General features: G+C 42.2%; 1 protein-coding gene across 4 annotated transcripts in view; it reads left to right on the top strand.

Annotated features, from left to right (window-relative positions):
• Positions 1-7536: 7536 nt before the first annotated feature.
• The window catches only part of PAWR (pro-apoptotic WT1 regulator), an 80096-nt gene continuing 61545 nt past the window's right edge, over positions 7537-26087 (top strand). Inside the window, exons 1-2 of one of the 4 annotated variants that reach the window (XM_064450088.1) lie at positions 7537-7646; positions 8334-9003. In XM_064450088.1, coding sequence (XP_064306158.1) covers positions 8488-9003 — 516 coding nt within the window. In that variant the 5' untranslated portion in view covers positions 7537-7646; positions 8334-8487. Of the gene's footprint in view, positions 7647-7905; positions 8065-8086; positions 8133-8333; positions 9004-26087 lie in introns of those variants that run through there. The other 3 variants (XM_064450098.1, XM_064450080.1, XM_064450107.1) reach the window with 3 other exon arrangements.

The raw sequence follows: 26087 nt of genomic DNA, 5'->3' as shown, positions 1-26087 counted from the left end.
GACACCCAGAGCAGGGGGCACAGGAATGTGTCCAGGTGGGTTTTTAATGTCTCTAGGGATGGAGACTCCACAACCTCTCTGGGCAGCCTGTTCCACTGCAGAGACCTGATTCATTTTTACTGACTTTATATTGGTCCTTCAAAAAATACAAATAATTTATAAGTGCTAGAGGGCTGTTAATTAAAAAAAAACAGCCCTGAAGAGTTACGAATTGTTACCAGTACCAACAAGACACCAACTGACAGTGAGCCAGTAACCACTGGATTTGGTTTCTAATTATTCGTTGCATGCTTACATTTGGAGATACAGAAAGGCAGGAACCAAATTGTCTTTGGTGTGGACGAAAACGTGTTTAACAATGTTTTAAACTGTAATGAGAGTTAGCTGCGTAGAGGTGAGTGTGGTCAGAGGATGCTGTCTTTAAGAATGAGTAGGCTCTGTAGGTGCTGGAAACGTATCAAATATAAAAACCAACAAAGGTAGGGTTATTCAGATAAATTAAGGTTAACTTAAGGGTAGCTTAAACCAACAATATTATTTCTGTCTTATGATATGTATGGTCAGCTCTTCATTACCAAGGTGATAGACGATACTGTAGGTGGCACGACAGCTTGGTAACCTGGTGGCTCCCCCACTAGTGAAGACGGTGGCAGCCCGGCTGCCCACTTAGGGTATCCCCGAGAGTTCAGGAGTCCAGAAGACAATGTGGCACCAAGACACGCCACAGAAAACACCCAAGGCCAGCTTATGTCTGGAATACTACATAAGCTCGCTCTCTCCCAGAGGAATACAAAGATACCAGAGGCACCCCTGTCAGAAATCAGGCCATTCCCAAAAGGGCCAGTGTGGAGGCTGGACTAATGAGGCAGCTACGGACAAATCCAATTCTTCTGCATTACCCTCCCTGGCATTCTTACTGTGAGGCAGCGTGGGCATTCCGCAGGAGCGTTCTAGTTTGACAGACTCAGTGCTGCTCAGGTATGCCTAGGTAGCTCGTTACCTTGGAAAATTTTCCCTAGCGTAAGTCACTTGACATTTACCTACGCTGAATTCCATCTGCTGCTTTACCACTGCCACTCAGTTTGGCAGTTTGTTGTTTTTCACTTTCTCAATTTGTTCTGTTTCTTTCTAATACTCTAATTTCAATGGATCCTCCAGAATGAAGACCTCCACTGCGAGATGCTCTCTAGGTTCCTCCACAGTGAACACCAAAGCGAGGGCCATAATGGAAAAACTGTCTCCTTCAAGTGCTTCTTTTGTACGGGGATCATATCCTGGCCCTACTGATTTGCCATCAAGGGATTTGCATCTGTGCTTTTTGCAAACTGGCCCTCAGGCATATTTATAGCCTGCCTGATAGCATCCACCCTTTCCTCCCTTCTCTCCCAAGCAATGTGAGGCTTGTCAGCATCGGTTTTTCTCTGCCTTCTTATACCTCACTGCGTCACATTTTGACTCCACGCCTGTTTTTCATCCCTACTCCTCAACAGGTTGGTCTAGGGCATACTTACCCCGTTCACTGTTCACATCTGGCCCTAGAGAGTACCTGCGTGGACAGAAAAAAAGAGGTAGCACGGTTGCTCAGTAAACTGTTCCAAAGCTATGCTGACTGAACTTCGTCACAAATAGCAAGCAGCAGTAAGATAAGCGGAGTCATCGGTCTGTATCCTCATACAGTGCAGTACACGAGAAGCAGGGACAGACCATCTTACAGAGTGAGGCTGTGAACTGTGGCAGAAAACATTCTCATCACGCCTTTGGAGTAGGCTGCACAGATACTGAATCCATTCCCAGCCCCACCATCATTCCTATCCAACAACTGCCAGCTGGAGACAGACGGCACTCTCGGCATTAATTCCTCATACTACAAGACGAAATACTTGAAAAATCAAGCAAACTTCTTTCTGTAAGTTTGTTTTTTTGCTATTCATGCTGCACCCCTCCATCAGCTAGGTGAATGAACTTTGCTGCAAGAAATGATACTAGTTTGTCTGTCAAACCAAGCTAGTTCAGAGAAACCACAGTTATTTTTTGTCAAATGATGGCAGAGTTAAAGAACAGTAAAACACATGGGGAAGCCAGACTAGACGATGGACTCTAGGATTGATCTTGAATGCTAATACCTCTTGATAAATCCAGCTATTTCACAAAGCTCTGTGGTATTTACGTGCAAGTTTTCAAATCGGGCCCTAGCACTAGGAAAAAAAGTTTTAAGCATCCAATTCAGTAGCACAGCAAATAGGATAAAATTGGTATTTCAGTAAAAGCGGGACTGTCAGATTTGTGTGAGTTTCCAGGCACAAGTCCTAACAATGTAATCTAGTTAAACCACTGACTGCAGTGTATAATTAATTGTAGAACCTTACAGAGGAAAACCTTGCCAGAAGGTTAGCACTGTGACTCTAAGCTCCAGTAAGGGGGGGAAAAAAAGAATAATTTAATTAATTCCTGGAAGAAAACGAAATAAAAATCCATTATGATAGGCTAAGCCTCTCAGATTTAGATAGCGTGCATAGCTGAGAAGTAGCAGAAAGTGGTATTAAATGGTGAGGGATAGCAGTTTATCCGCATTTAGACAAAAATGCAAAAACAACCAAGACCGAGCGATAACAGAATTTGGTAGGTAAGAAGAGATAAACCGAAGATTAAGAGAGAATTTGAAAAGCAAACAGTACAGATGTAAACAGAAATAAAAACTCCCTCTACATACTTAAAATGAAGGAAGTTGGTTAGAGACAAAATACAGCATCACTTCACTGTCCAGAAACGAGACTACAGCCACCTTCATGTTACCACTCACAGCTTCACGCCCTCCCTGGCATCCACTACAAATGAATCTTCTGAAGTCACGGGAAAGAGGCCAATGGTCAAGGCTGCAGAGCGCCACCCAAGTTTTTAAACTCTTTTGATAAACCCTGACAGAGGTATTAAATGTTCTGTTAGCAATATACCTGGGAGTAACAAAAAAGAGTGCAAGGAGGAAGACACTTGCCAAATATGTTTGGGTAGGTTTTGCACGTGGTCTGAAGCAGCATAGGTGGCTGGAGAGGAGATAGAGTATTGCTGCAGGACAGCTGAGCTTTGGCTTGGAAAGCATTAGTAAGAAAAGGTTAAAAGGAAGAGCCAGGAGGGATAGTAGTGCTATGTTTGAGCTTGATTTTACTTTTGGGGGGAGATTTGATATTAGAAACGTCATGGAGCATAAGTGGGCGTTTTACAGGAAGGTTAGAGGGGAGTTACAGTAAGAGATTTAATGCGAAAGGTTCAAAGAGAGGTTTTTGAAATTTTATGAATAAAAAGAGGAACGGCTATTTCTACAAGACGGCAGTGAAATTTGCTGGAGTGTGTACAAAGAAGGGCAACAAAACTGGTGAAGGATCTGGAGAGCAGGTCTTATGAGGAAAAGTTGAGGGAACTGGGGTTGTTTAGTCTAGAGAAGAGGAGGCTGAGGGGAGACCTTATCACTCTCTACAACTACTTGTAGGTGAGGTGTTGGTCTCTTCTCCCAGGTCACTAGCAAGAGAATGAGAGGAAATGGCCTCAAGCTGAGTCAGGGGAGGTTTAGATTGGGTATTAGGAAAAAATTATTTACTGAAAGAGTGGTCAGGCACTGGAACCAGCTGTCCAGAGGTGGTGGAGTCAGCATCCCTGCCACATGTAGACATGGCACTTCAGAGCATGGTTTAGGAGACGTGGTGGTGTTGGGTGGGTGGGTGGATTTGGTGATCTTAGAGGTTTTTTCCAACCTTAATGATTCTATTCTATGATTTCACTGAGTCATAGCAATTTTAAGCAACAGCATTTATGGTGGGATAGTGCAGAAAGAAGTAGGTAGATAGGTTAGTTGGGGTACAGTGATGAGTGTAGGGATTATTCAGCAGTTGAAATTTAAAGCAGCAGAGAGAGAAGATTTAATGGGACAGCACCGGAGTGAGTTTAATAAAGCAAGAGTCACAAAGCAGTTAGAACAAGTATGTGACTGAAAAAGTTTGTACTGGGAGAAGAAACATGAAGAATGCTGGCTGAATGGACTTCAAAGGGGGTCAGATAGGGGAAGCAGTAGGTAGGTGCACTAAGCAAAAGAGTTTGATGGAAGTTGAGGTAAGGCAGGCAGGAGTGGGGTGAAGTCCAGAGCGGAAGGAAGGGTATGGGTGTTTAAGAGACAGGTAGGCAAATACAGTAATCTCAATGGAGGCTTTGGGGAGAGCTTCCAGAGATGCCGAGGGGTGTGAGAGGGAGGGATTATTTTAGGGGAGAGGACACCAGCACCAGTGGATGTAACAACTGTTTGCTAAGCTTGGAGCCTGACGGTAACAAGCAAACAGACATTGTGCAGGAATTTGAATGTTGTCCTTGATTTCCTCAGCCAATAATACGTTATTGCGTTCACTATTTTATCTTTCAGCCCTTGAAAACTGCCACTTCAGAAAAGATTATGGCTCAGATAAACTTGTACACAGAACCTTAATAAGGCTGGATGATTTGGTTGACTCTCTAGAAGAACTTACAAAAATCTTAAACAGCTTGCAAGCCTTCACTAAGCTGGTTCCTAAAAGAACCAACTTTAAAGTGCCCAACCCTGAAAGGCACTTAATTTCCTCAAGATTTTAAGAATAAATGATGGGTTTTATTCTAAATTTTAAAAATGAAGTGTTTGTTTTTTGCCTGGCAAAGGAGATCAAGATCATCCTACCCCATCCTGGCGGTAATTTTACCTCTAGGGGAGAGTCTCATTCCATAATAATGAATATATAAAAACCAATATCTTAAGGCTTAGGGACCCTTGTCATTATGCCAGCTTAAAACGTAGCTAATCAAATGAATTGTATTTCTAGGCCTTAAGAATATCCTGAAGATTTTTTTTGGTAAGAAAAGAGGAAAGTGCTGTTCTAAAAATGTTTGCAAGCTGTTCTCTGTTGTGGCAGAGGAAAACATGCAGCGTGATACTTAAACTATTTGGGACTTTATCCCTGAAAGCTCTCCAGCACAGACAACCTTATTGAGATGCAAACATCTGACAGTCAGCATTTTTGTATTGGGCACTTAAGCCCAGCCTCACTCACCACAACATAACTTCTGTTAATATATAACAGACCGTAAGGAACACAAAGCCTTTCTGGCACTAAAAAAAAAAACCCGCAATGTTTTTTATAGAAGATTAGAGAAAAAAAAAAACCACCACAAAAAAAACCACCAACTCCAAAGCAATGGTAGATGCAGCTAAAGCCTGGCACCCGCACCTCCTACACATCAGAAAGGTGGGCAGATAAGATGCGAAGCGGGGCGAGTGCGTCTGAGTATTGCTAGCTGCTAAGGACTGGCACAGAGAGAGGGGCCCAGGCAGCAGCTGGGGAGACCTGGGGGTGTCCTAAGAACTAAAATACACTGCTATGTTTCTCCATATACACAACATACTGTAAGTAATGACTTTCTAATCTGACACTCATTTTTGGCCAGCTGTGCTGCTCATGGGGTGTAATAGTGAGGGGCGAAATATTGGTATTGTCACAGTCATGTGATTTTAAGCAGGTGGGTTGGACAAGATGATCTCCAGAGGTCCCTTCCAACCCTTACCATTCTGTGATTCTCTCAATAAAAGGTCTTAATCGTATAAAAGGGAAAAAATGACAGAATGGGAAAGACAAGAATTCACACAAAGGATCCTTTTTCTAAATTGTGTTTTCAAAAAATACAATTGAGTAGTTTTCTAACTTAAAAACTCTACAGATAAGAGTGCAGGTACGAATGGTTTTTCAGGAGAGTGCTTAGTCAAAGCTTTTGTTAGGTCAACTTTTTGTTAAGCACTTGATCTGCTAATAGAAATATGACCAACTTCATTAACTTTGCATTGCTGAGTATTAAAGAGTAGAGCTAGTACAGAACTATGCTTTCATCATCTACTTTTCTGCCTATTTACAGCTTTCCAGCATAACACAGAACAACTAGCCTGTTCTTTTGGGGATTTTCCCTTAGCCTGGAAGCGAAGGTCTTGTCTGCACCAAGGACCCCGATACCTTAACTTCCATATATACAAACATTTACACACCCCTTCAAAACAAACTGCTGCACCAAAAAAACCCCCACCCTAAACCCAAATGAGAGCAGAAATCGGATATGAGTTAAGTGAAAAGTCCAAGTAAATGAATGATCACCAGCAGGGCAGAGAAGGTTGGTACGGGTGAGACAGTGCCCACTGCTGTGGAAGAGAACGGGGTAGAGACATACCTAAGGTAGAAGCTGTTGCATGGACTACGCCTGTTGTTTATACTGTAGGGTGCAGAGGGCCTCATGCCAGATATTTGGGGCCCCATTTTGCTAGATATTTTTATCTATATCTGTAGCAGCTATAGTCTTTTTTTTTCCCATAAAAAGAAACAAAAAACTTTTGCAAAGTTTATATTCTGAACTCCTAATGAATTTTATTAACCAGGCGGACAAATTCAGGCTGAATCTGAAAGAGAGAAAAAAGGTGATGAAAAGGTGGAAACGTGCTCCCTGCTATGTAAGCCCCGCCTACATGGATTTCCTCGGCCTCGGACATAAGCTTGCATCTTATCCTGAGCCTGCTGGAAAGGTGGCACCAATACACCCCTTCATGTCCCTCAGCACACACCTTATAAAGCAGGATGAAGCAAGCCGCAAACCTATTGAAAGCAGTGATTTCCAAAAATACCACGTTCAATTTTCAGGGTGCTATTGGAACGCAGTAAATTCAGGAAAACAAAACAAAAAAAGCGCCGAGTTGTCCGTGCAGGTTTTGCCGTTTGGTCACCTACACAAACTGTTGCCCTGATACTCCCATCACATTCCCTGCACATGCCTTTTTCCTCGTCTTTAACCCAGCCAGGCTCCCGCACGGAAGGCTGTATGATTTAGAACCGGGACACCTTTCAAGCCTTTGCAGCCTGACTGGCGCAAACTCCTCGAATCCGTGTTTCTTGTAAGATCAGGAAGACGCGGGCTTTTTCCCAGCCTTCCCCCCCGCGGGAGCCCGCTCCACTCGCCGCCCGGGTCTGCCCACGGGGCCGCGGACCAGAGCAAGGTACGGCGCTGCGGCAGGGAGTGACTTCGGGCTCTTCCCACCTGCACCGACCCCTTTCGACGACGAAGCGGGAGCAGCGGCCGTCACCGCGTTTTCAGGCCAAACCGGCGCTTCTGGCCCCCGCGCGGCGCTTCCCTCAGGACAGGCGAAGTTTGACCACGCCGCGCTTTTTACACAGGGCTTTCCGCCCCGCTGCTAGCGAGGGCCGCCGGCGGTGCCGGGGAGCCGCGCCGCGCCGCCCTAGGGCTGGGCCCCGGGCACCTGCCCCGCCGTGAGGCGGCCCCAGGCCGGGGGTACAGGCGGGGCGCGGCGGGCTGCTCACCCCCCTCACCGCCGGCTCTACGGCAGGTGCGGGGCGCGCCGGGCGGGGAGCCCCCCGCCGGCCCTGGGGCGGAGGACACACACATACCAGACCGCCTCCTCCGGCCCCTCGTGGCCGGGCTCCGGCAGTCCCCGCCCGCCGCCCGTTAAAGCTGCCGGTGAAGGGGGAGCGCGGCCTGAGGCGGGCGGCGGTTGCGGCGTCCCGCCCCGCTCCTCAGGCGGCTGCAGCACCGGCGCCCCTCGCCCTCTCCCGCCCGCGTTCCCCCTCGCCGAGAGCGCTGGGGTCCGTGTCCGTGTCCGTGTCCCCTCCCGCGCCGGCGCTGCCCGGGGCAGGTGGCCGGGTGGCGGCGGGACCCCGCGGCGGGCCGGCAGCCAGCGCGGTCAGGTCGCGGCGCGCAGCGCACCGGGCCGGTCCGGGTGGGGCCTCCCCGCCCTTGCCCCATTGTTGAGGCCATCTCGGCAGTTTCCGCCCTGGCTTCAACTCTGCCCGCGCCGCGGTGGGGAAAGGGGAGGGATGGGGAGCTCGGGAAGCCTCGGGGCGGCGCCGCTCCTTCCGGGAGGGCGGGAGGCGGTGTCCCTCACCTGGCGCCGCCGGCGCTGGGGAGCGCCTGAGCCGCGGCCCCGCCGGGCGGGAGGTGAGCGGTGAGCGCCGGCCGCCTCCGCCCCGCTCCGCCCCGCGCGGGAGCACGGTGCCCCGGCAGGCAAGCGGGCGTCGGGGGGATGGCACGGGTGGCGGCCCCGGGGGCGAGGAACGGCGCTCGGCAGGCGGGTGGGCGTCGGCGGGTACCCCTGGGCAGCCCCGCGGTGAGGGGTAGAGGGGCGGCACCACGGTTCGAGCCGCGGGAGCCCGGCGTGTGAGGGCGGGCGGTGATGGAGACCCGTCCCCGGGGGCCGGGGGGTGTGTGTGCGGCGGGACGGGGACGGGCAGCGCTGCAGGAGGGCTCACGTCTCCCCTTTTGTTTCTCTCCAGGGTGTTTGTGCTTCTCCGAGGCGCTCTCCCCGCCCCCGTCTCTCCCGCCCGCCCCGCCGGGACCGCTCCTCTCCGGGCGGCAGTAGAGCCGCCTCGGGGCGGGCGGCGGCGGAGGTGCCGGTGGGGCGCTCTCGGCGTCCAGCCCGCCGGGAACATGGCGACCGGCGGCTACCGCAGCGCCGGGGGTAGCACCACGGACTTTCTGGAGGAGTGGAAAGCCAAGCGGGAGAAGATGCGAGCGAAGCAGGCTCCGCCGGCCCCGGGGGCGGCCACCGGGGGGGATGGGAGGCCCGCTGGGGGCGCCTCCTCCGTCGAGCTGAACAACAACCTGCCCCCCGGCGCCCCGGCCGCCCCGACCGACCGCCCGGCGCCCCCCGTCGGCGGGGCCGCCAACTGCCTCGGCCTCGCCAGCGCCGCCTTGGGCCGGGCCGCCCCCGCCAAGGAGCCACCGCCGGGCCTGGCCGGGGGCCGGGGGGCCGAGCCGGCCGCCAAGCCCCCTCCCGCCGCCGCCTCCCCTGCCGCGGCGGGGTCCCCCGAGGGCGAGGAGAAGCTGGCCGCCAAGGGGAAGAGCTCGGGCCCCAGCGCCAGGAAGGGGAAGGGGCAGATCGAGAAGAGGAAGCTGAGGGAGAAGAGGAGGTCGACAGGTGTGGTGAACATCCCGGCCGCCGAGGTGAGCCCGGTGGGGGTTGGGGGCGGCTCAGCCCGGGGGTTGGGGGCGGCTCAGCCCGGGGGTTGGGGGCGGCTCAGCCCAGTGCCTTTCCCCAGAGCGCTCCTCGCCCCGGGCCGGGCTTCACGCCCGTGCTAGCTGCGATGGTGAAGGCTTCTCCCTGCACGGCGTGGAAAAAGCACGAAGGCCTTGCACGCAGTGGGAGGGATGCACCGTGGCCGTTACGGTGTGGCATCCAGACAGACAGCGTGCCGCGTATTCTAAATAAATCAGACCTGTCACGACCTGTCTTCTTGTTGGTGGAGGGTAAGTTCTGGTGCTTTTGGAAGATCAAACCCAGACACGTGCCTGTTAAAGTATGGTCAAAACAATAGTAATGAAAGAAAACTGATTTATCGGCTCTGCATAGATGTTCAGGTGTAAATATTATTCAGTCTGGAACCCAAAAGAATTTCTTGCACTGGAAAAAATGTAGTGGTTTAAAGAGCATTTTTTGAAGGCAGAGGAAGATATTTTTATCAGCCAACACCACTGTCCTCTGTGGTTTGCTACTAGTATAAAAATCTGGCATTGATTTATAATACTCCTAGAGGAATTCAGAAGAATGATAACTAAGTTTTTAGCTTTTTTTGCAGTTAATAAGAAAGGCCACAGGAAACTTTGAACAAAGCTGGATTTTAGTCTATGGTTTTGCACAAATAATGATGACCACCATCACTATAGAAAAAACTTCTAGTTCTTTTGGTTAATATTACAGATTAATAAAATAGGACTAGAAATTAGATCTCTGTTTCTAAAGCAGCAGGAGAAGATGAAATCATGTTCTCCATACCTGAAGTCACTAATCCTATTTTTGTGACATTCTAGGCACTTTCACAGAGACACTTCCATGTGGGAAGGTATTGGCAGGTGAGGAATGAGTTTTAGGAACTCATTTTAGGAATTCTGTAATTATGGGTTTGTTTTTTTTTTTTTAATAATTAGTTTCATAGTCTTTAGTTTGAGGTTAAGTGTTCTGGCATAGTTCAATATTCTCGCTTTGGAAGGCGAGGAATGCAAGTGAATTCTTTAATTCTCTGGCTTCAGAACATGCAAGCTTCCTAGACTGGCTTGCTTGTTTTATTCAAAGCCTCCTAAATACCTGCCTCCTGAGCTCCTATAGGAACTCTTAAAACGCTGTATCTTTACTTCCCTAAGTAAACTAGTCTGAGCCCAGTCAATAATTTACACATTGCAGCAAGCATTGTGCAACCTCATATTTTAGGGGCCTCTGCTGTGTACCCCATCCCCAGTCATCGTCTTTGGTTTTGGGTGGTATGTTTCTTTTCTCTCTTTGAGACTAGTCTCCTAGTTATCGGAACTAGTTTTCTGAACCAGTGTTCTTTTGGTAGTGTTTGGGTGGTGTGGTTTGGAGTTTGCTAGTTTAATGGGTTTGGTAGCGGTTGGGGTTTTTGTTTTGTTTAAGTATTGCTCAAAATACGCTTTGCTTTCCAGGAAAACACACTTCTTGCTCAACAGCTGTTAGAATCTTATATGTGAATTTGCTACTGTAGTTTCTGCTGTGCTGTTAAGGGTGGTTTATTTATTAGGGCTAACATATATAGGCACTGAGAAGCAAGTTCTCACCCATTCCTGTATTTCTGAGGGCCTAATAACTGCTGCCTGCCACTGTCTGTTGGCACTTTTTGGAAACTTGATGTACGTTTATACTGTTTACTTCTGTAACTAGCTATTAAGCATTCCATCACCTTTTCAGGGTCAAATATTAATAAACATAGATACCTGCTGTAGAAGTCATTATTGGGGAAACTTGCTAGTAGTAAGTGTTGCATTTTTGACTGGCATATACTTAGGCAAAGCTATCCCTTTTCAGTATTTCACATTTCTTAAATGTTTTTAATCATTACCACATGCATTCCTAAGAATTATTTAACTAGGGAACACTAGATCATTTCTCATGGTGGACAACTTCAGAAGCTGTCTCCAGTGTCAAATGTGAGTAACTACTTAACAATGAACATTTTGCAGAGTATTTGCTTGTAAATGTCTTTCATGTATCTATTTATTCATGAGAAAATATTTTAAAGCACTGATTCAACACGGTCAGTTGAAGTTCTCAGACAAAAGAAGGCTGTGATGTAGCTGATGACGTGTTGGGATAATGCTTTCTCATTGGATGCTAGGTGTAGCTTTACAACACTATACATAGTGACTTGGTAGCGCATGCTGAATTTAACCACTTATCACACATAGCTGTGTGTGGTGTATGTTTTAAAATTACTTTTCAGGAGATGTCCTTTTAGAGCTTTACCAGGTGTTTTATTTAAGTCTTATTTTCCAAGAAAATAGTCTTTCTCTAGAATGGAGTAGCTATTTTATGCTAAACGTCTCCTTTTTATGATCAGCATGCCACTGTGGTGGGGAACAATGAGGAGATTCTGATACTCTGAAATTAAAATGGGTAACTGTTGACAAAATACACTCACAGAAGACACATAGTGCCTAGAAGCTTCTCTGCCCAAAATGGAATAAAAAACTTTTTACCCCAAAAAAGTACGATCTAATTTCAGTTGCAATGCAGCTGGAGAATTTAATGATATGAAAGGTGGTGGAACAAGGAAAGTAAAAGTTTGTGTTGTCTCAGTTATCTTGAAATAGGCATGAAAAATGTTAGGTCATTATTCATTAATGATTAATTTATCTTCTGCTCAATAGGAAGGTAATAGAGCTAGGTCTTAAACAGTTCTGTCTCTTAAATGTATTTTGTATTGAAGTTGGTGGAGGACAGAAACCATAGGGGAAGCTGTGAAAGCAGATAGTGGCAGGTTGGGAGTAGTGGTGACACTTTGTATTTAGAGGCTATTGTGATAGAAGTAAAGGCTGGTTTTTATCTTCTCAGCACTAGTGCTTATCTAAGTAATGGTGGCTTTTAAAAAAGGCTTCTGAAATACTTCCACTGAAAACAGCTGCTTGTAAAGTAGTTTCTTGATCACTTGTTGGGTCTTGGAAGTTAATTTCACTCTAAATATTAAGTGCTGTGGGATTTGGGTTTTGTTGCTTCGTAACAGTTCTTCAGGTTGTGAAAGGTAACTAAATTTGTATATAATTATCATTATGTAAGTTTCCTTTTTAAATATTAAGCTTTATAACTGTTTTTAGCTATGTTAGGAAGTGTTTTCAGTTCATAGGTATTCACTTGACACAGGTGTTAAGTTTGTGTAACATTTTTCTCATTTACAACTGTCCTAGTGTCTATCCAAGAAACACACAGAGTTCCTGTTAAGCTACACTGACAGTGCTTTGTGAGGACCCACATATAGGATGAGAGTTATGTTTTGTATTGTTACAGTAGTTCTTCTGTCCTGTTCCAAGCAAAACAAGCTGCAGTGGTGAAAGTGCAGCTTTACTTTTGTAACTGTTTACACTGGAGGATTCTGCTGGCAGAGCTGTGTGGGTAAGTTTTTGCTGAACCCCAACCAGGAGAATAACAACTATTTTTGTGGTTACCTTTTTAAAAAAGGTGTATATATAATCAAAATCTCAGTCCATCTAGGATGGACAGTTAGATAGCTGGGTTTTATTTAACGTGTGCTTACAGACAAAGTTTACATTTTCACCTAACCAGATGGAAGCTATCTAAATTCAGATGTGTTCTTCTGTTAATAATGGTGATGAATGATTTAAAAAGGTGTAAAGAACTCAGGTCTGTGTATTTAGCATGTGAAGCTGCCAGATTTGAGACACAACAGTCTCCGGACCCCTTTGTTGGAAATGCCAGAGATACTAATAAAGTAAAAGGTGGTAGTGATTAAAACGTGGAATCTGTAGGATGTTTAGCCACTCTGTGTTCAGCTCTTGTCTTATTATTGTCAGCAATAAGGGTATGACTTCTTGAAAACACGCTGTTGGCTTGCAACCAGGTGTTTGCCTGCCTTTTCAGAAGGCACTGCATATGTGGTGCTTGGTAGGTGTCATACTGAACCACAGTGTTGTAAGTAGGCAGAGAGGAATGGCCTCTTTCTGTGGGGAAAGGAAGAGTTCCTGCTCTTTCTAGAGTAGTCCAGCATGCTGAGTTGTGCAGACTGACAGAAAGTTGCTGCATTCCAGTTGGAAAAATTTAAGGAAACTTTAAATGCCAAATGTGTCAAGCATAGCAATTACTGAGTATGTTGTAAAGGAATTGAAATCCTCCTCTGAATGGCTGGAAACTAGAGAGAGGAGTGGAATCCTGTACTGGTGGTTGGACTCTTTTGACCAGAAGTTTGCCTTCAGCAATATCTTCCTCAGTGATTAACTACCTAAGGATGAAGTTAAATGAAAGAGCAGTTCTAGCCATTCCTTCATATTAAGGAGGTAGCGTCTTTGCATTGTTTAACATCTCTGTGCATTTTCTTGTAAAACAACTTGCTTTTTTTGCATATGTTGGAGGGGGGAAGTCTCAGTAAGCGTTTGTTCAAAATACTGCCCCCCGCCCCTGTTTCTGACCATGGATACCTGTGCCATCCATGCAGAGGTATTCGTGTTATGACAGAAGCCTGAAATATGTTTATTTGACCTGGATGACCGTTCATGATATGTTAGGCCATCTGCCTGTTTGCTTTGTCTAGTGAACACATTGATCTTATTACGGTTCCATTTATGGCTCTTCTTCAGAGGTGGTAGAGTGGAAGAGGCAATACAAGCATTCTCAGATTCTGATAAAAGGATCTGACTGAGATTGTTTACATTCAGCCTGTTTTCCTGTTGATGCCTTTAAATTCTGATTTTGACCAAGCCTCTGGGCAATGCCTGTTCATGGGCATATTTGTTTTTTTCTTTCCATCTTTTTTTAGCACATGATAAACTTATACGCCTGTTCTTTTTCTCTGCCCCCTCCCCCCCAATATGTTCAACAGTACGCTTTAATATCCTGACAATTAGCTAGGTAAGGGAGATATTTGGTGAAATGAATCATACAACTTCCCAGATTTCTAAGTTTATTTTCAATTCAAGAACCCTTGTAGCAGCTTCTAAATCACTGCATGCATGTGTTCCAAACCTGGGGTCTCTATGCCCTAGGATAGCACTGTTTTAGAATAAGGCTAGCCAATGCAGTAGTTTTTGAGCTGAAAAGATATATGGAAGTAGTATAATTTCTCTTTAAAAGGTGATACGGATAACTCTATTTTTGCCCAATTTAATAAGGCTTTTTTCATAGAAAAAGAGATTGTAGACCATTATCTAAGCTGGAATTCACAGGACTCAACCAGGAAGTACCGATTCTTTCATGTACTTAGTTCTTTTTAGTTCAGCACTCGTTCCTGCTGGAATGGGAAGGACAGTGATGGAAAAGTGTCAGAAGCTGTTAATTTCCCCTCTAATTCTTTTGACTTTGCATTTATCTCTAAGTACAATTTTGGGAAAGTTGGTTTTTAAAGCAATCTTTTAATATTTATGTGTAATTGGAAAATATTATTGTGTGGTTGTTTTTTTTTCACTACTCTCTTTTGGGGGTGAATCATCTGAAATGATGCAGTTACTAGGTGGAAAATAAGCGCAATGTAAGTAAATTATTTCCTCTTCTGTTGAGTACTGAATTCTACAGAAAGTAAGAAGAGTATTCAGTTTAGGTTGTAATTCGTGGTTGAAAGCTTCTTAATGTTCAGCTTTGTCAGTTACTGCCTTTTCTTGCCAGTCTGTCATGTAGCCAGTAACCTTAAATAAACGTAGATGTTGGTTAACTGAAGCGAAATATTCCTTTCCAGGCTATTTTTGAGTACTGACTGCAACACTGTCTATCCTATCGTCGTTTGTTCCTAAAGCCTACTTAAAAGACAAGATAATCTGGGAAAAAAATATTGTAGGCCAAAGAGTGGAAGCTGTACGTTTGTCTACCTTTACACTGAAATATATGAAGCATCTTGTTTTCCAGTGGAAATCGGGTGACTTCAGTCTCATTGAAAAGAGAGAGAAGTGTTGGTATGGTCTCCTCTCCCTAGTAACAAGCGATAGGACAAGAGGAAATGGCCTCAAGCTGTGTCAGGGGAAGTTTAGGTTGGATATTAGGAAAAACTTCTTCACTGAAAGGGTTGTCAGGCATTGGAACAGGCTGCCCAGGGAGGTGGTGGAGTCTCCATCCCTGGAAGTATTTAAAAGAAGGGTAGACGTGGTGCTTGAGGATATGGTTTGGTGGTGGACTTGACAGTGGTAGGTTAGCGGTTGGACTCGATCTTAAGGGTCTTTTTCAACCTTAATGATTCTGTGACCGAGCATTGCGCTGAAGTGAACATGCTGCCGAGTATTGCTAAAAATTACTCATCTGACAGTTTTTTCAGAAGTTGTATCTAGCTTCACTGTAACAAGTAATTGATCTGAAAATATTTCATTATTGTGGTTTTATAAAAATGCCTTAATCTAATCCTCAAATTGGAAGTGTTTCACTTAAGTGGTAGGTTGATGGTTTCCTGCAAATCAAAAAGAAACTTCTGCTGCTTTGGCTATTTGAAACTAGAGGCTCATTTCACAAATGTGAAAATAATAACTTCAAGTTAACTTTAAGTGATTTAAACTAGTATACTGAATATGAATTATAATATTGCAATGTTTTACTGTAGCTGAAACTTTATCACAAGAGACACATATGGACAAGCTGCCCTGGGTTAGATCACGTGTTTAAAGCTAGGTACTGAAGATCTCTCAGCATTGGTGTATAATACATTACACTGTAATAGGCAAAGAATAATAACAGTAATGCAGATTGGAAGGCATCCCTGAAAAAGTTGTCTGGCCTAGTCTCCCGCTCAGAGCGGGGCCAGTTTTGATCAGGTTGCTTAGAGTCTTGCCTAGTAAAGTTTTAAATATATTTGGCCTGTTGAGGCTGGTGTAAATAGCAGCTCTCCCTTCGAGCCTCTCAACCAGTCCCTGCCCTACCAGTTTGGTGTCAGCCACAAACTTGCTTAGGAGAGTACCTTCCATCCCATTGTTCAGGTTGTTAATAAAGATGTTGCATATTATTGGCACTAACATCAACCCCTGAGGGATGCCACTTCACTGGCTGCCAGCTGAAGTTTTTAACACTGATTTCAACCTTTTGAGGCTGAAGGTGCAGCCAGCTTTCCACTGCGTAATAGTACGCTTCTGTGGGCCGTATTTAACCAGTTTGGCTTTAAGGATAGATACTACAGGGAGACAGAGTCAAAGGCCCTTCTTCACCCTTGGAGGAAACTTTCAAAGTTTCCGGAACTGCTGGTGCAGAAAACCCTAATATGAGAGCTGTGTACACTAAAACAGCTGAATCATTGAAATTGTCTATGTGAGGGAAATTGTTTAGGGTTTTCTAGTTTCTTTTTGGTAGGGGTAGTGCTGGAAAGCTCTTATTTTTCCAAGGCAGCAGGACAAAAGAATAACTAGTTTGAAAGAGGGCAGGTCAGTCCATCTTGTTGCTCTGTTGTATTATCTCAAGTAGATGAAGCTACTAATACCTTGGAAGAGTAATACTAAAATAGGTTTTCTGTGGAGAACTTGTTTAAGTATTAAATATCAAAATAACACGATATTATAACCCTCTACAACTTCATAATATTTTAATGAAACTGATGAATAACGAGTTGGTACTTCAGCTTCATTCTCCAGTTGAATGCACCTTTGCTATCTCATCCTTTGTAGCACTTATTTAGAACTGTCTTCGGGAGGTAATGGGATTAAATAGCAATCTCAGGTGTTTGTAATAGTGTTTTCAAAAGTAAGTTCTAGTATTCCTAGCTGTGGAGGAAATAATAACTTAATGAGTAAACCCTGAAGGTTGAAAAAAAGAGAAAGTATTGACAGAGAAGCCCTCCAAAGCTGCTGCTTCTAAAACTTCAACATTTGGAATTGTCGTGTCTTCAAAATGCCTTCATGACTTTGGGGATCCTGATTCATCCCAAACCTGAATATTCAGAATGAATTACTGAGAGACTAATTTATTGAACACATCTGGAAGGAGATGGTTGGAATAAATGAAGTACAAAATCTAATTTTATCTTAAAATATACTTTTGTGTTTGTTTCTGTACTAGAAGGAACAAATTACAGACTGTATACATTTTAGACTTCCGCATTTTGACTTTGCTTTGACTGTTTCTGGTGAAACTGTGCTGATCCTAGTTCTTAATTTCCAAAGCTAAAAGCAAATTAGTCTATAATTATGTTTTTCTACTGCAGGTTCAGTAGGCTGAAGAATACTCCCTTAAAAAACGAAGAGGAGGGCATTTTTAATAAAAAGAGAGGAGAGATTTCTGTCTAGACATGGTGTGTGTATGTCTTTAACTTTTTTATTTGTGAGAACTACTTTCAAAAATTATTATTAATCAAAAACTGGAAAAAAGTAAGAAATACAACCCTTCTCCGCTGAGTTCCACAGATGTAACTTTCTTGGAGGATATAGGAAAATAAAAACCATGAATGGATTAATTTCCGCAGTAATTCATAAACCACAAGAAGGCATGTGAATTATTTTATAATTTCTCCAGACTTGCATTATAAGTTTCCAGCAGCCTGTTTGTGCTTTCAATGTACTATATCCCAGATGTGTTACTTTCAAAAGAACCAAGCTAAAAAAAAAAACCCCAAACCACAAAACCTCCCAGAACAAATAACCCTCCACCTCTTACACGAGAGAAGCAAAAAAGCAACCCCTAAAACCCATCCAACTCTTGACTATACCTTACCTTATTGCAGTTTTGCTTTATGCAGCTTGGATATTCGTGCATCTCTGATGGCGACTGAGTTTTATTAGATATTTCTGTGCCACTTAAAATGAATTTTCAGTGCCAAAAAAAGTAGTTTCTGTATATCCCAGTAAGAGCTGGTAGGAAATAGATTCCTTTTTCACAAGGGAAGGTTAAAACAAATCCTACCCCAACTCTAAATTAAATACAATAGTATGAATAGATAGGCAAAATATTTATTGGCACAAACTTCTCATGCTTCTTATTTCATTGCATCTCTGGAGCATAGCTGTTTTCTAAATCCTCCTGTAGCTCGAGGTGTAGAGGGGACTTTTGGAAAGGTCACTGTTAAGTATTCAGTTCCATATAAGTTTGTACTGATTTTTTAAAACTATCTGGTTTGCATTCATTACTTATATGCAAACTCATGTATGTTTTTCTCTGCTACTTCTTTTTTTTTTTAAGTTTGAGTTGTGTATTTAAAGACTTTCCAATTGGAAGACCGTAGGTGGATGACTATTTCCTGTGCTTCACAAGGTCATGGGAAGTTAAAATAAAAACCACAACCCTGATGTTTTATTTCAGGATTTTACCCTATTTGATCTGCTTGCATGTTGCTTGGAAGGACTGGATGGAACATTTAGGTCTCTTACTCCAGGCCTGCAAATGTCATATGCAACTCTATCGTCTAGTCTTGCCGTGTAACAATCATATGTCATCTAAAACATAGCCAGGTTTTGTGCCTCATATGAGAACATCATCCTGGGTGAAGGTAAGCTTAAAAACCAAAACATACCAACCAAACAAAAAACCCTCAGAGAAACAAAATAATGCTGTGTCAACTGCAAATTTTACCTATTTTAACTCTCAACTCTCACCCACTTTCAAACAAAAATATGGAATAAAACTATGTGCTGGGCATGGGCTTTGCAGTGTGTTATGCAGTACTTTATCAACAATGAGATAGCATTAATTATCTTTATCTGAAGCCTATGTAGGTAACTAATGTTTTGAAGCTCTCTTAAGTTGGAGACTTTACTAGGTGAAAGACATGTAGAAGCATGGTCTGGGGCAGCACTGAGTGCTTTCTGTGTGTAGACATTGAATCTAAGTGTACTTAAGGTTGGAAGGGGGTCTTTTATCCAGCCTGGTTGCTCAAGGCTTTACACAGTCAGGTCTTGAACACCTTCAAGGATGAAGGCACAGCCTCTTTGGACAACCCTTCCAGTGCTTGACTGTCCTTACAAGGAAAGTATTTTCCCTTTTGGTCAGAACCTTCCTCTAAATTTACGTCTGTTGTCTCCTGCCATGCACTGCTGCAAAGAGCCTGGCTGTATACTTGGTGGCTGCCTGAGACAACTAGAAAAAAAGATGCTTTTGATATTTTTTAGCAGAGCAACAACCTAGGTGTACTTTACTCGGCTGCAGTAAGAGGTGCTGTAATGAGATTTGAGGCACAGTGGCAGGATAGCTGAGCAGAATGTATACAGCACTCAGATGTGGAAAAAGTGTTGTGGGAAAACTGTTGTTTGTCTCCACCCCATCTCCCTTTCTCTCTGTCTCTCTCTCATCTAAGCCAAATACATCAGTGACCAGAGCAGCAAAATTTTCTAATTTTGTTTCATTTCCAAGGATCTCTGGTCTGTTATCTTGTTTTTTGACAGTCTGTTACTTACACCCATCGATCTACTGGTGTCCCTTAGGACCTTTTTTTTTTTTCCCCTCCTCTTTACTGTGGGGATGCTGTGGTACTTTTCCTCACTCTGTGCATGCACTTGAACTTTTATATTTTTGTGGTCCATCTGTTGAGGAAGATGGTTCATCTCATGTAACCCTTGGCTTAAGCCACTGTGGAGCTGTACCTGAAGATGAAGGGTTTTTTTTTCTGATTGATTGATTAACATCTACCTCATGTTCCCTTTTTGAGTTTTGCTTTTGGTAGTATTTTATTCTTCCAGATAGGCTGAGAAAATTTTTGTATGCTCCTCTGTTTTGTTTGAGATACAGGCCCTGAGTGTTGTACCACTTCGAATGAGAAGTTCTGGATCCTCATCATGTAAGTGCTTGTGCAGCCAAGTTCAGGTCCGCCCCCCTAACCAGCTCCTTTTAGTTCACCAGAATCCATAATAAGGGCAGACTTGAAATAAGTATCTTGTTAAAGACCTTTAAAGTGGAAACATCTTATAATCTGAACCAACCACATGTACAAAACAGCAAGGTATTTTATATAACCTGCTCTTCTGCAGTGTCCCCTTCAGCTACCAAAACCCAATCTCTTATTTTTACACTAATTCAGATAAGAAACCTGTGTGCTGTAACATCTAGAAGTATCCAGGCCCTGCCAGATAAACAGTTGGCTTGAGCTTAAAAATTTTGAGGTTTGTTTCTTGTATGTTTATATACAATGTATAATTGTATGTTTATATAGTATACAATATATATAAGATATATTTATAATTTCATTTCTATATCTTGTTCTGGGGAGAGAAAGGGGAAAATTACTTGAGCATTGATGGTTGCTGTTGAAATTTTTTTTTTTGCTTCTATGTAAAAATTGTAGAAGTGTAGACTGAGGTTCCTGTATTTACAAATTTTATGTGGATAAAGGCTACATAAGAAGCTAGCTTCTAATGATTGAAGTGGTGGCAAAATAAACAAATGCAGTATTCATTCTTGAATGAGTCATTGATTTTAAAATAGTTTCTTAATTGTTTACATAGTGCTTTTTGTCTTGTTTTACCTCCTCTTTCAAGCCAGCAGCACTATAGGAAATTAAGCTGACCTACATCTTTTATAATTGGAAAGGGTGGAGGAGTTTTTGATACTGAATGCTGAATTAGATGGCAGCAAATGAGAAATCAGTTATTTGCAGGGTGGCTTTTTCCTATTCTGTGTTTAGGTACATATTTGCACACTAAAGTATTTTTTTCTTTTTTTTAGATCAACAAGCAGAAAACTGTATACTAATTTTTTTTTTTCTCGCTACAACAACTTCCCAGCTTCCCTTCCTTCCCATCCCCCTTTTGGTTTTTTTAAAGAAGATTTGTTTTTCTAGCCAGGAATATGAAGCTTTTCAATTTAGTATGTTTTCCCTGAATTGAAAAAATAAATATGTTCTTCAAGATCTTTTAGGCTTATGAAATATGACCTTTATTGCAACGTTTAGGAGCTAATTAGTGTTCTGGTACCCTGAAGCAGATTGTTAAACAAAGCTAACTGCAAAAAAGCTCTTAAAACAGCAATGTACTGCGAGTAGCCATTTAGAAAGAGCTATAAGAACACTTAGTCTGCTCTAAGAGCTCTTAGAACTAATCTCATCTGAATAATTCTTCCAAAGTGCAATGAACAGACTAGCCAATTACATGAAATAGAATGTTTCTTCCATAAAAGCACTTTTTTGTCTTTGCAAGTTTATTATTATTATTGATCAATTAAGCAATGCTTTGCCAAGCCAGAACTATGCCAGTGCCTTATTAGCCTTAGTTTTTTAAAGTATTTTAAGGTAGGTATTCCAAGTTTGGCAGCAGTTGTACACGTAGTCTTTGTCCCAGAGACTTGATAACACATTTAGACGTGTGGTTTTTTTTTAACTCATGCTGATGTGGCTTTTTGATTTTTGTAGACTAAATCCAATCTGGAATAGTATCATGACTTCAATCTTCCTGTTTTCAGCAAGCCAAATATCAAAAGCTATATTGATTGTTTAATTGTGTTATATGACACACATCTGGAGCGTAGCGAAGATTCTCTGTGTGTCTGCTCCGTTCTTCATACTGGTTTAGTAACTATTATCTTTTCAGAGGTACCATTTAACAATTAGTAGTTTTCCCTGAAGCTGGTAGCTACTACAGTTGCCTCTAGAACAAAAAGTATAAAGGTCATTTTTCTCTTCTCCCCCCGCCCCCCCCCTTCACCCCCCAGGAGCACTGTAGGCTGTTAGGTAAATAGTCATGTAATGTCTTACATGCTTATATTGGAAGTTTTCTGTGAAGTCTGTTTTGAGTAAAGATCTGGGTATTTTGGAATGTGGGAGGTGGAGTGGAACTTGGAAGTACTTGGTGCTGTAGTAGATTATGTTCTAGATCTGTACGAAATGAGTCGCTTAACTTCTGTCTGTCACACAGTCATGTTCAATATTGCCATTTTTCTCCTTTCTGTAGAAGCTCTCAGATCTGTATATGAAAAAGTCTTGTTTAAATAAACATACTAACTTCAAGATTAAAGATTTAGGTTTTTGTGTGTGTTATGTTGTGCTTCAAAGGATAATTGTATGACATTGTTGTTTCAATTGGACAAAAGCTACAAGCAGCTGTAAAATGCTGAGACGTGCTGAATGATTTAAGAACTGAATGTACAGAGCAATTTTGCAGAGCAGTCCTTTTGGTTTGTCCTTTAAGGAAAAAAAGTGAAGACATGATAAATTGAGATGTTCCATGTTAGTATTTGATGCCAATAAACTTTTTTTTGTTTAAATTAATTCATTTTTGCCGAGATATAGTATGCTGAGAAGAGGTTAAAGGATATGTTTGGGGCTAACATTATTAGTTTACAGATTTGTCTTTTATGTTCATGGCATTTGGGCATACCAAACTGTAGGTGTCTGCTTTGGGGAGACTGAAAATGAGACAGGAACAGCACGTAATCATGCCCTAAAGGATGTTACAGAACTGGGGGGAAGTTTGTACTACAGTGAGCAATGGCAAAGTGTTGCTGGAAGTCTGACCAGAAGGTTGTTACATTAATGAAGCGCTTCTTTCACAAAGAAGTTAATAGAGTTAGAACTGTTGTGAGTAAAACTTGATGCTTTGGGGGAGTCAGACTACTGAGTCATGATTTTGGCTTTTCACGGCATCAAAGTCACATTTCTTTCACAAAGGTATTAAATACTCCAGTAAGCTCAGAAATGTGATAATTTTTCAGATTTTGAAATCTACAGCTGAATGTTTAAGTAGCATGTATTTGGTGTGCTGAGTACTCTAGGAAAACATTCCGGTGAAGTATATTGTAATTGGGCACTTAGAGCATACTTAACAATTAAATTAGGGGCCTGCACTTGACAATGAAATGTTTAGGGGCATGCATTCAGGCATTTCTGAATAATGGCATAGCTAGAGTTTAGTTGGTCTCAACACATCTGTGAAAGAATTTCCTGTTCAGCCCATTTCTCTACTCTTTTGATTTGTTACTAATCAAAAGAATTGAAAAAAGGACAGAGTCCTTAATACTTAATGTACTCCTATTGCTAGAAAGACATAGAAAGCATAAAGGTAATTCTTTATGAAAAGAGAAATAACCTAAACGTTAAGAAAATTTGTACAGTGGGTGCACATAAAGATATCTTGTATCCTGTTGAAGATGTTGTGCATCGTAATTGTCTTGCATGAAATAAAGACACCGCAGGCAGTTGACTGTTAAAGGAAAATGTAGGAGTTATTTTTAGCCTGAGGCAGAAACCAAGGAGCATCCCATTATCTGACAGTCTTCTTTAGTCTAAAACATAAATGGGTGTTTTAATATAATCCCATTTTGTGGGTTTGCTTCTGCCTTTCAATTAAAAAAAATTGGGCTTGTCAGATGTCAGATCAGTTTTTGTCAAACTTAGCCGGAGGCTATTTGAACGCAGGTGTTGCTAAGCAGCACAACACTAGAAACCACTTCTCGTAGCATGTTACATTTTTTATAAGATGCATGAATGTTTGAGAATTAAACCAAGAAATTAGAAAGGGGTGTATTAATGTGTTTATGCACGCATAAAATAGTCCCAGCTACCATTCTGCTTCCCTCTTTGATTCTTCATAAATTTTTTTGTGTCCTGTTTATTTAGAAAAATTTGGAGGATGTTTGCCTGTTTATATGTTTCAAAGCTTATAGCACTTACTGCTAGCTGGCTCAGAGAGACTGGAAACTGAGATCTGAAGCCTGAATTCTTTACATTGTAAGCTATCAGTTAATTGCCTATTATGATGAGCGTAATCATCCCTACAGTGTTTTATAAGCTGGGACAGCTTATTAGTTTAGGTTGAGGTTTGTTAGTCTGCTTTGAGATCCCGCTTGGGTTGATCTGGGAGCACCATGATGGTGCTTGTGCACTGCTGAACTTGTGGTTAATAAATCACGCTGACCTAACCTGGCTCCATCTAGAATTACGGGGAAATATGGGTATGCAAATATGATGCAGTGATAGTCAAGCTGACTCTCAGCCCTTTGGACGTCAGTGTTGCTTCCCACTTCCCAAGAGTGTTAGTGGACTTGCCACTACGTTGCCTAAGTACAGCTATGTTTTTAAATCAGCGCAGATTTTGCATTGATTCGTGTGCCTGAGGTCTGTGTGTCACAGACCTTAGTTTGGAAGCAGTGATATTACAAAGAATAGCTTTTGTACCATTTTGGCAGAATGGAATGGTAAAGAGGTATCTGAAAATGTGTTTCTGTCCCTTTAAAATATGTCTGTGAAAACCTTCTTTAAATCTGTTTGGCTTTTTTTTAATAAAAAAAAAAGTTGATTTACTGAAGTTGTAGTAAATAACAAAAAAAGCTAAACTGAAGGATAAATTAAAGATGTGGCTATGCCTTAACAGGTGACAGAACTTTGACAAAGGTCACAACTGTCCTGGTATTTAAAAAAGCAGATGATAAGGAATGATAGCTAATTATAGATATAGTTTAGAAGAGACAGTTTTGTGGATTTTCTTATTGATTAGGACTACAACAAGTTGCACTGTCTGTAGAGAATTGATGAGCATGATAAATAATAAGCAGCTCACTAAACAGAGGTATAGGAATGGATTATTTATCTTCAGTTGTAATAGGTGTTTACTGACAAGCAAACTAAAAGCTAATAAATGTTCAGGTGCCCAAGCTCATGTTTTTGGCTTCATTACTGCCACCATTTATCACTATACTTTATTTACCATAATAAATAAAGGGAAGAAATAGAAGATTAGAACAGATTAAATTCTCTTTGCTGCTTGAACATCAGAACTTTAGTCAATAACCTAACATGGGGAAAACTGTTATTTTTTGGGTAATTTTTCCTATATGATTTTCTTTTGTGTCATCCATTGGTTTATTTTTATCTTCATTTTCTTTTGCTCTTTTTTGTCTGTTGAATGCATGATACTTGCATATGAGATTGTGCTTATAGAGCCTTTTGGGTTTCTTCATAATTCTGAGGTGGAGATAAACTTTTTTGAAGAATCCTGGGTAAAAACAGGCTGGGTTGCAGTAAGCATCAACTGCTTTAAATCTGCAATGACTAGGTGACTAGATTCTCCCTTAATTTTCCAAAACACTTCTGAAATGAATTTGATTTGGAGGGCCTTGGCTTTGAATCAGCTATGGGTACAAGGAAGGGCACATTTTCTGTGTCATAGGCAGCCCTTCCAAAGAAGACTTTAAATAATATGTTCTGTCTGCTCCTTTTTTTACATATAGAGGAAGCTTGTTTGAAAACGAAGGTTTTGCCATTGACTTGGCTTGTAGTTAAGGAACTCTGTACCTTAAAATATTTTGCTCTGAGAAAATTGCGAACTTTCTAGTCAGTGTTTTCATGAGTTAGCAGCTGCTGGTAGAGGTTGATTTGAAAAGCGCAACTTAGAGAGTGAAAATTTCTTGAAAACAAACAAAAATTATTCACCTTATTTTTCACTTTTTACTTTCAAGAACTTGATTCAAATTTTAGGTGTTGTACATCATGTCTGTAAGAGGACATTCCCTTAATCAGTTGTAGTAGCTGCAAGTTTTATTTAACACGAACAATCCCAAAATGGCATGTTCAGTCATGCCTTAACTGTATGACAAACAAAATGCCTGAAGCTGATAGAGATAACAGCAAATGGGGACTATCTCTGAGCAAAGAGACACTGGCTCATTAAACAATCATGTTCATCCCTGGTATTTCAACCTTTTCTTTTCTTTCTTCCCTCAAAATTCTGGCACTGCCAGATACTGGCAGTAGTATGCACCAGTAATTAAGAGGAGAAAGGATGTGAAGCCTATATGCCCAAAAAAGTTCATTTGAGGTAAAAATATGTGATATCATGACAGCATTTCTCATTGATCATTGAGAAGATTTAATTCGTAGTAACTATTTTTCCCAAAATAGAACAACAACAAACCCCCCCCACTTACTGAGGGGAACAGAGCGAGTAACCCATTTAAAGTGCAGCTAGCAAGCTTCTAAAGTCCTTATTATTTTTCTGTATGTGTAATGAAGGAAAGTAGGAGGGTGGATAAGAAGCTAGAATAATCTTTAAGGTTCAGTTTTAAGACTTATTTCTCAAAGGGGAAAGAAAAGGGCAGAGGGAGCTCTATTTGAGTCTTTGCTTGGCTTCATTTAGAGCAAGCAGAGAGAGATATTTTTGCACAAGTAGCTTGCATTTTTATTTCTGATTTGTCTCCT

Source organism: Phalacrocorax carbo, chromosome 1 (genome assembly GCF_963921805.1).
Source record: "Phalacrocorax carbo chromosome 1, bPhaCar2.1, whole genome shotgun sequence".
NCBI classification, from domain to species: domain Eukaryota; kingdom Metazoa; phylum Chordata; class Aves; order Suliformes; family Phalacrocoracidae; genus Phalacrocorax; species Phalacrocorax carbo.
This window is presented reverse-complemented; position numbering and strand designations above follow the sequence as displayed.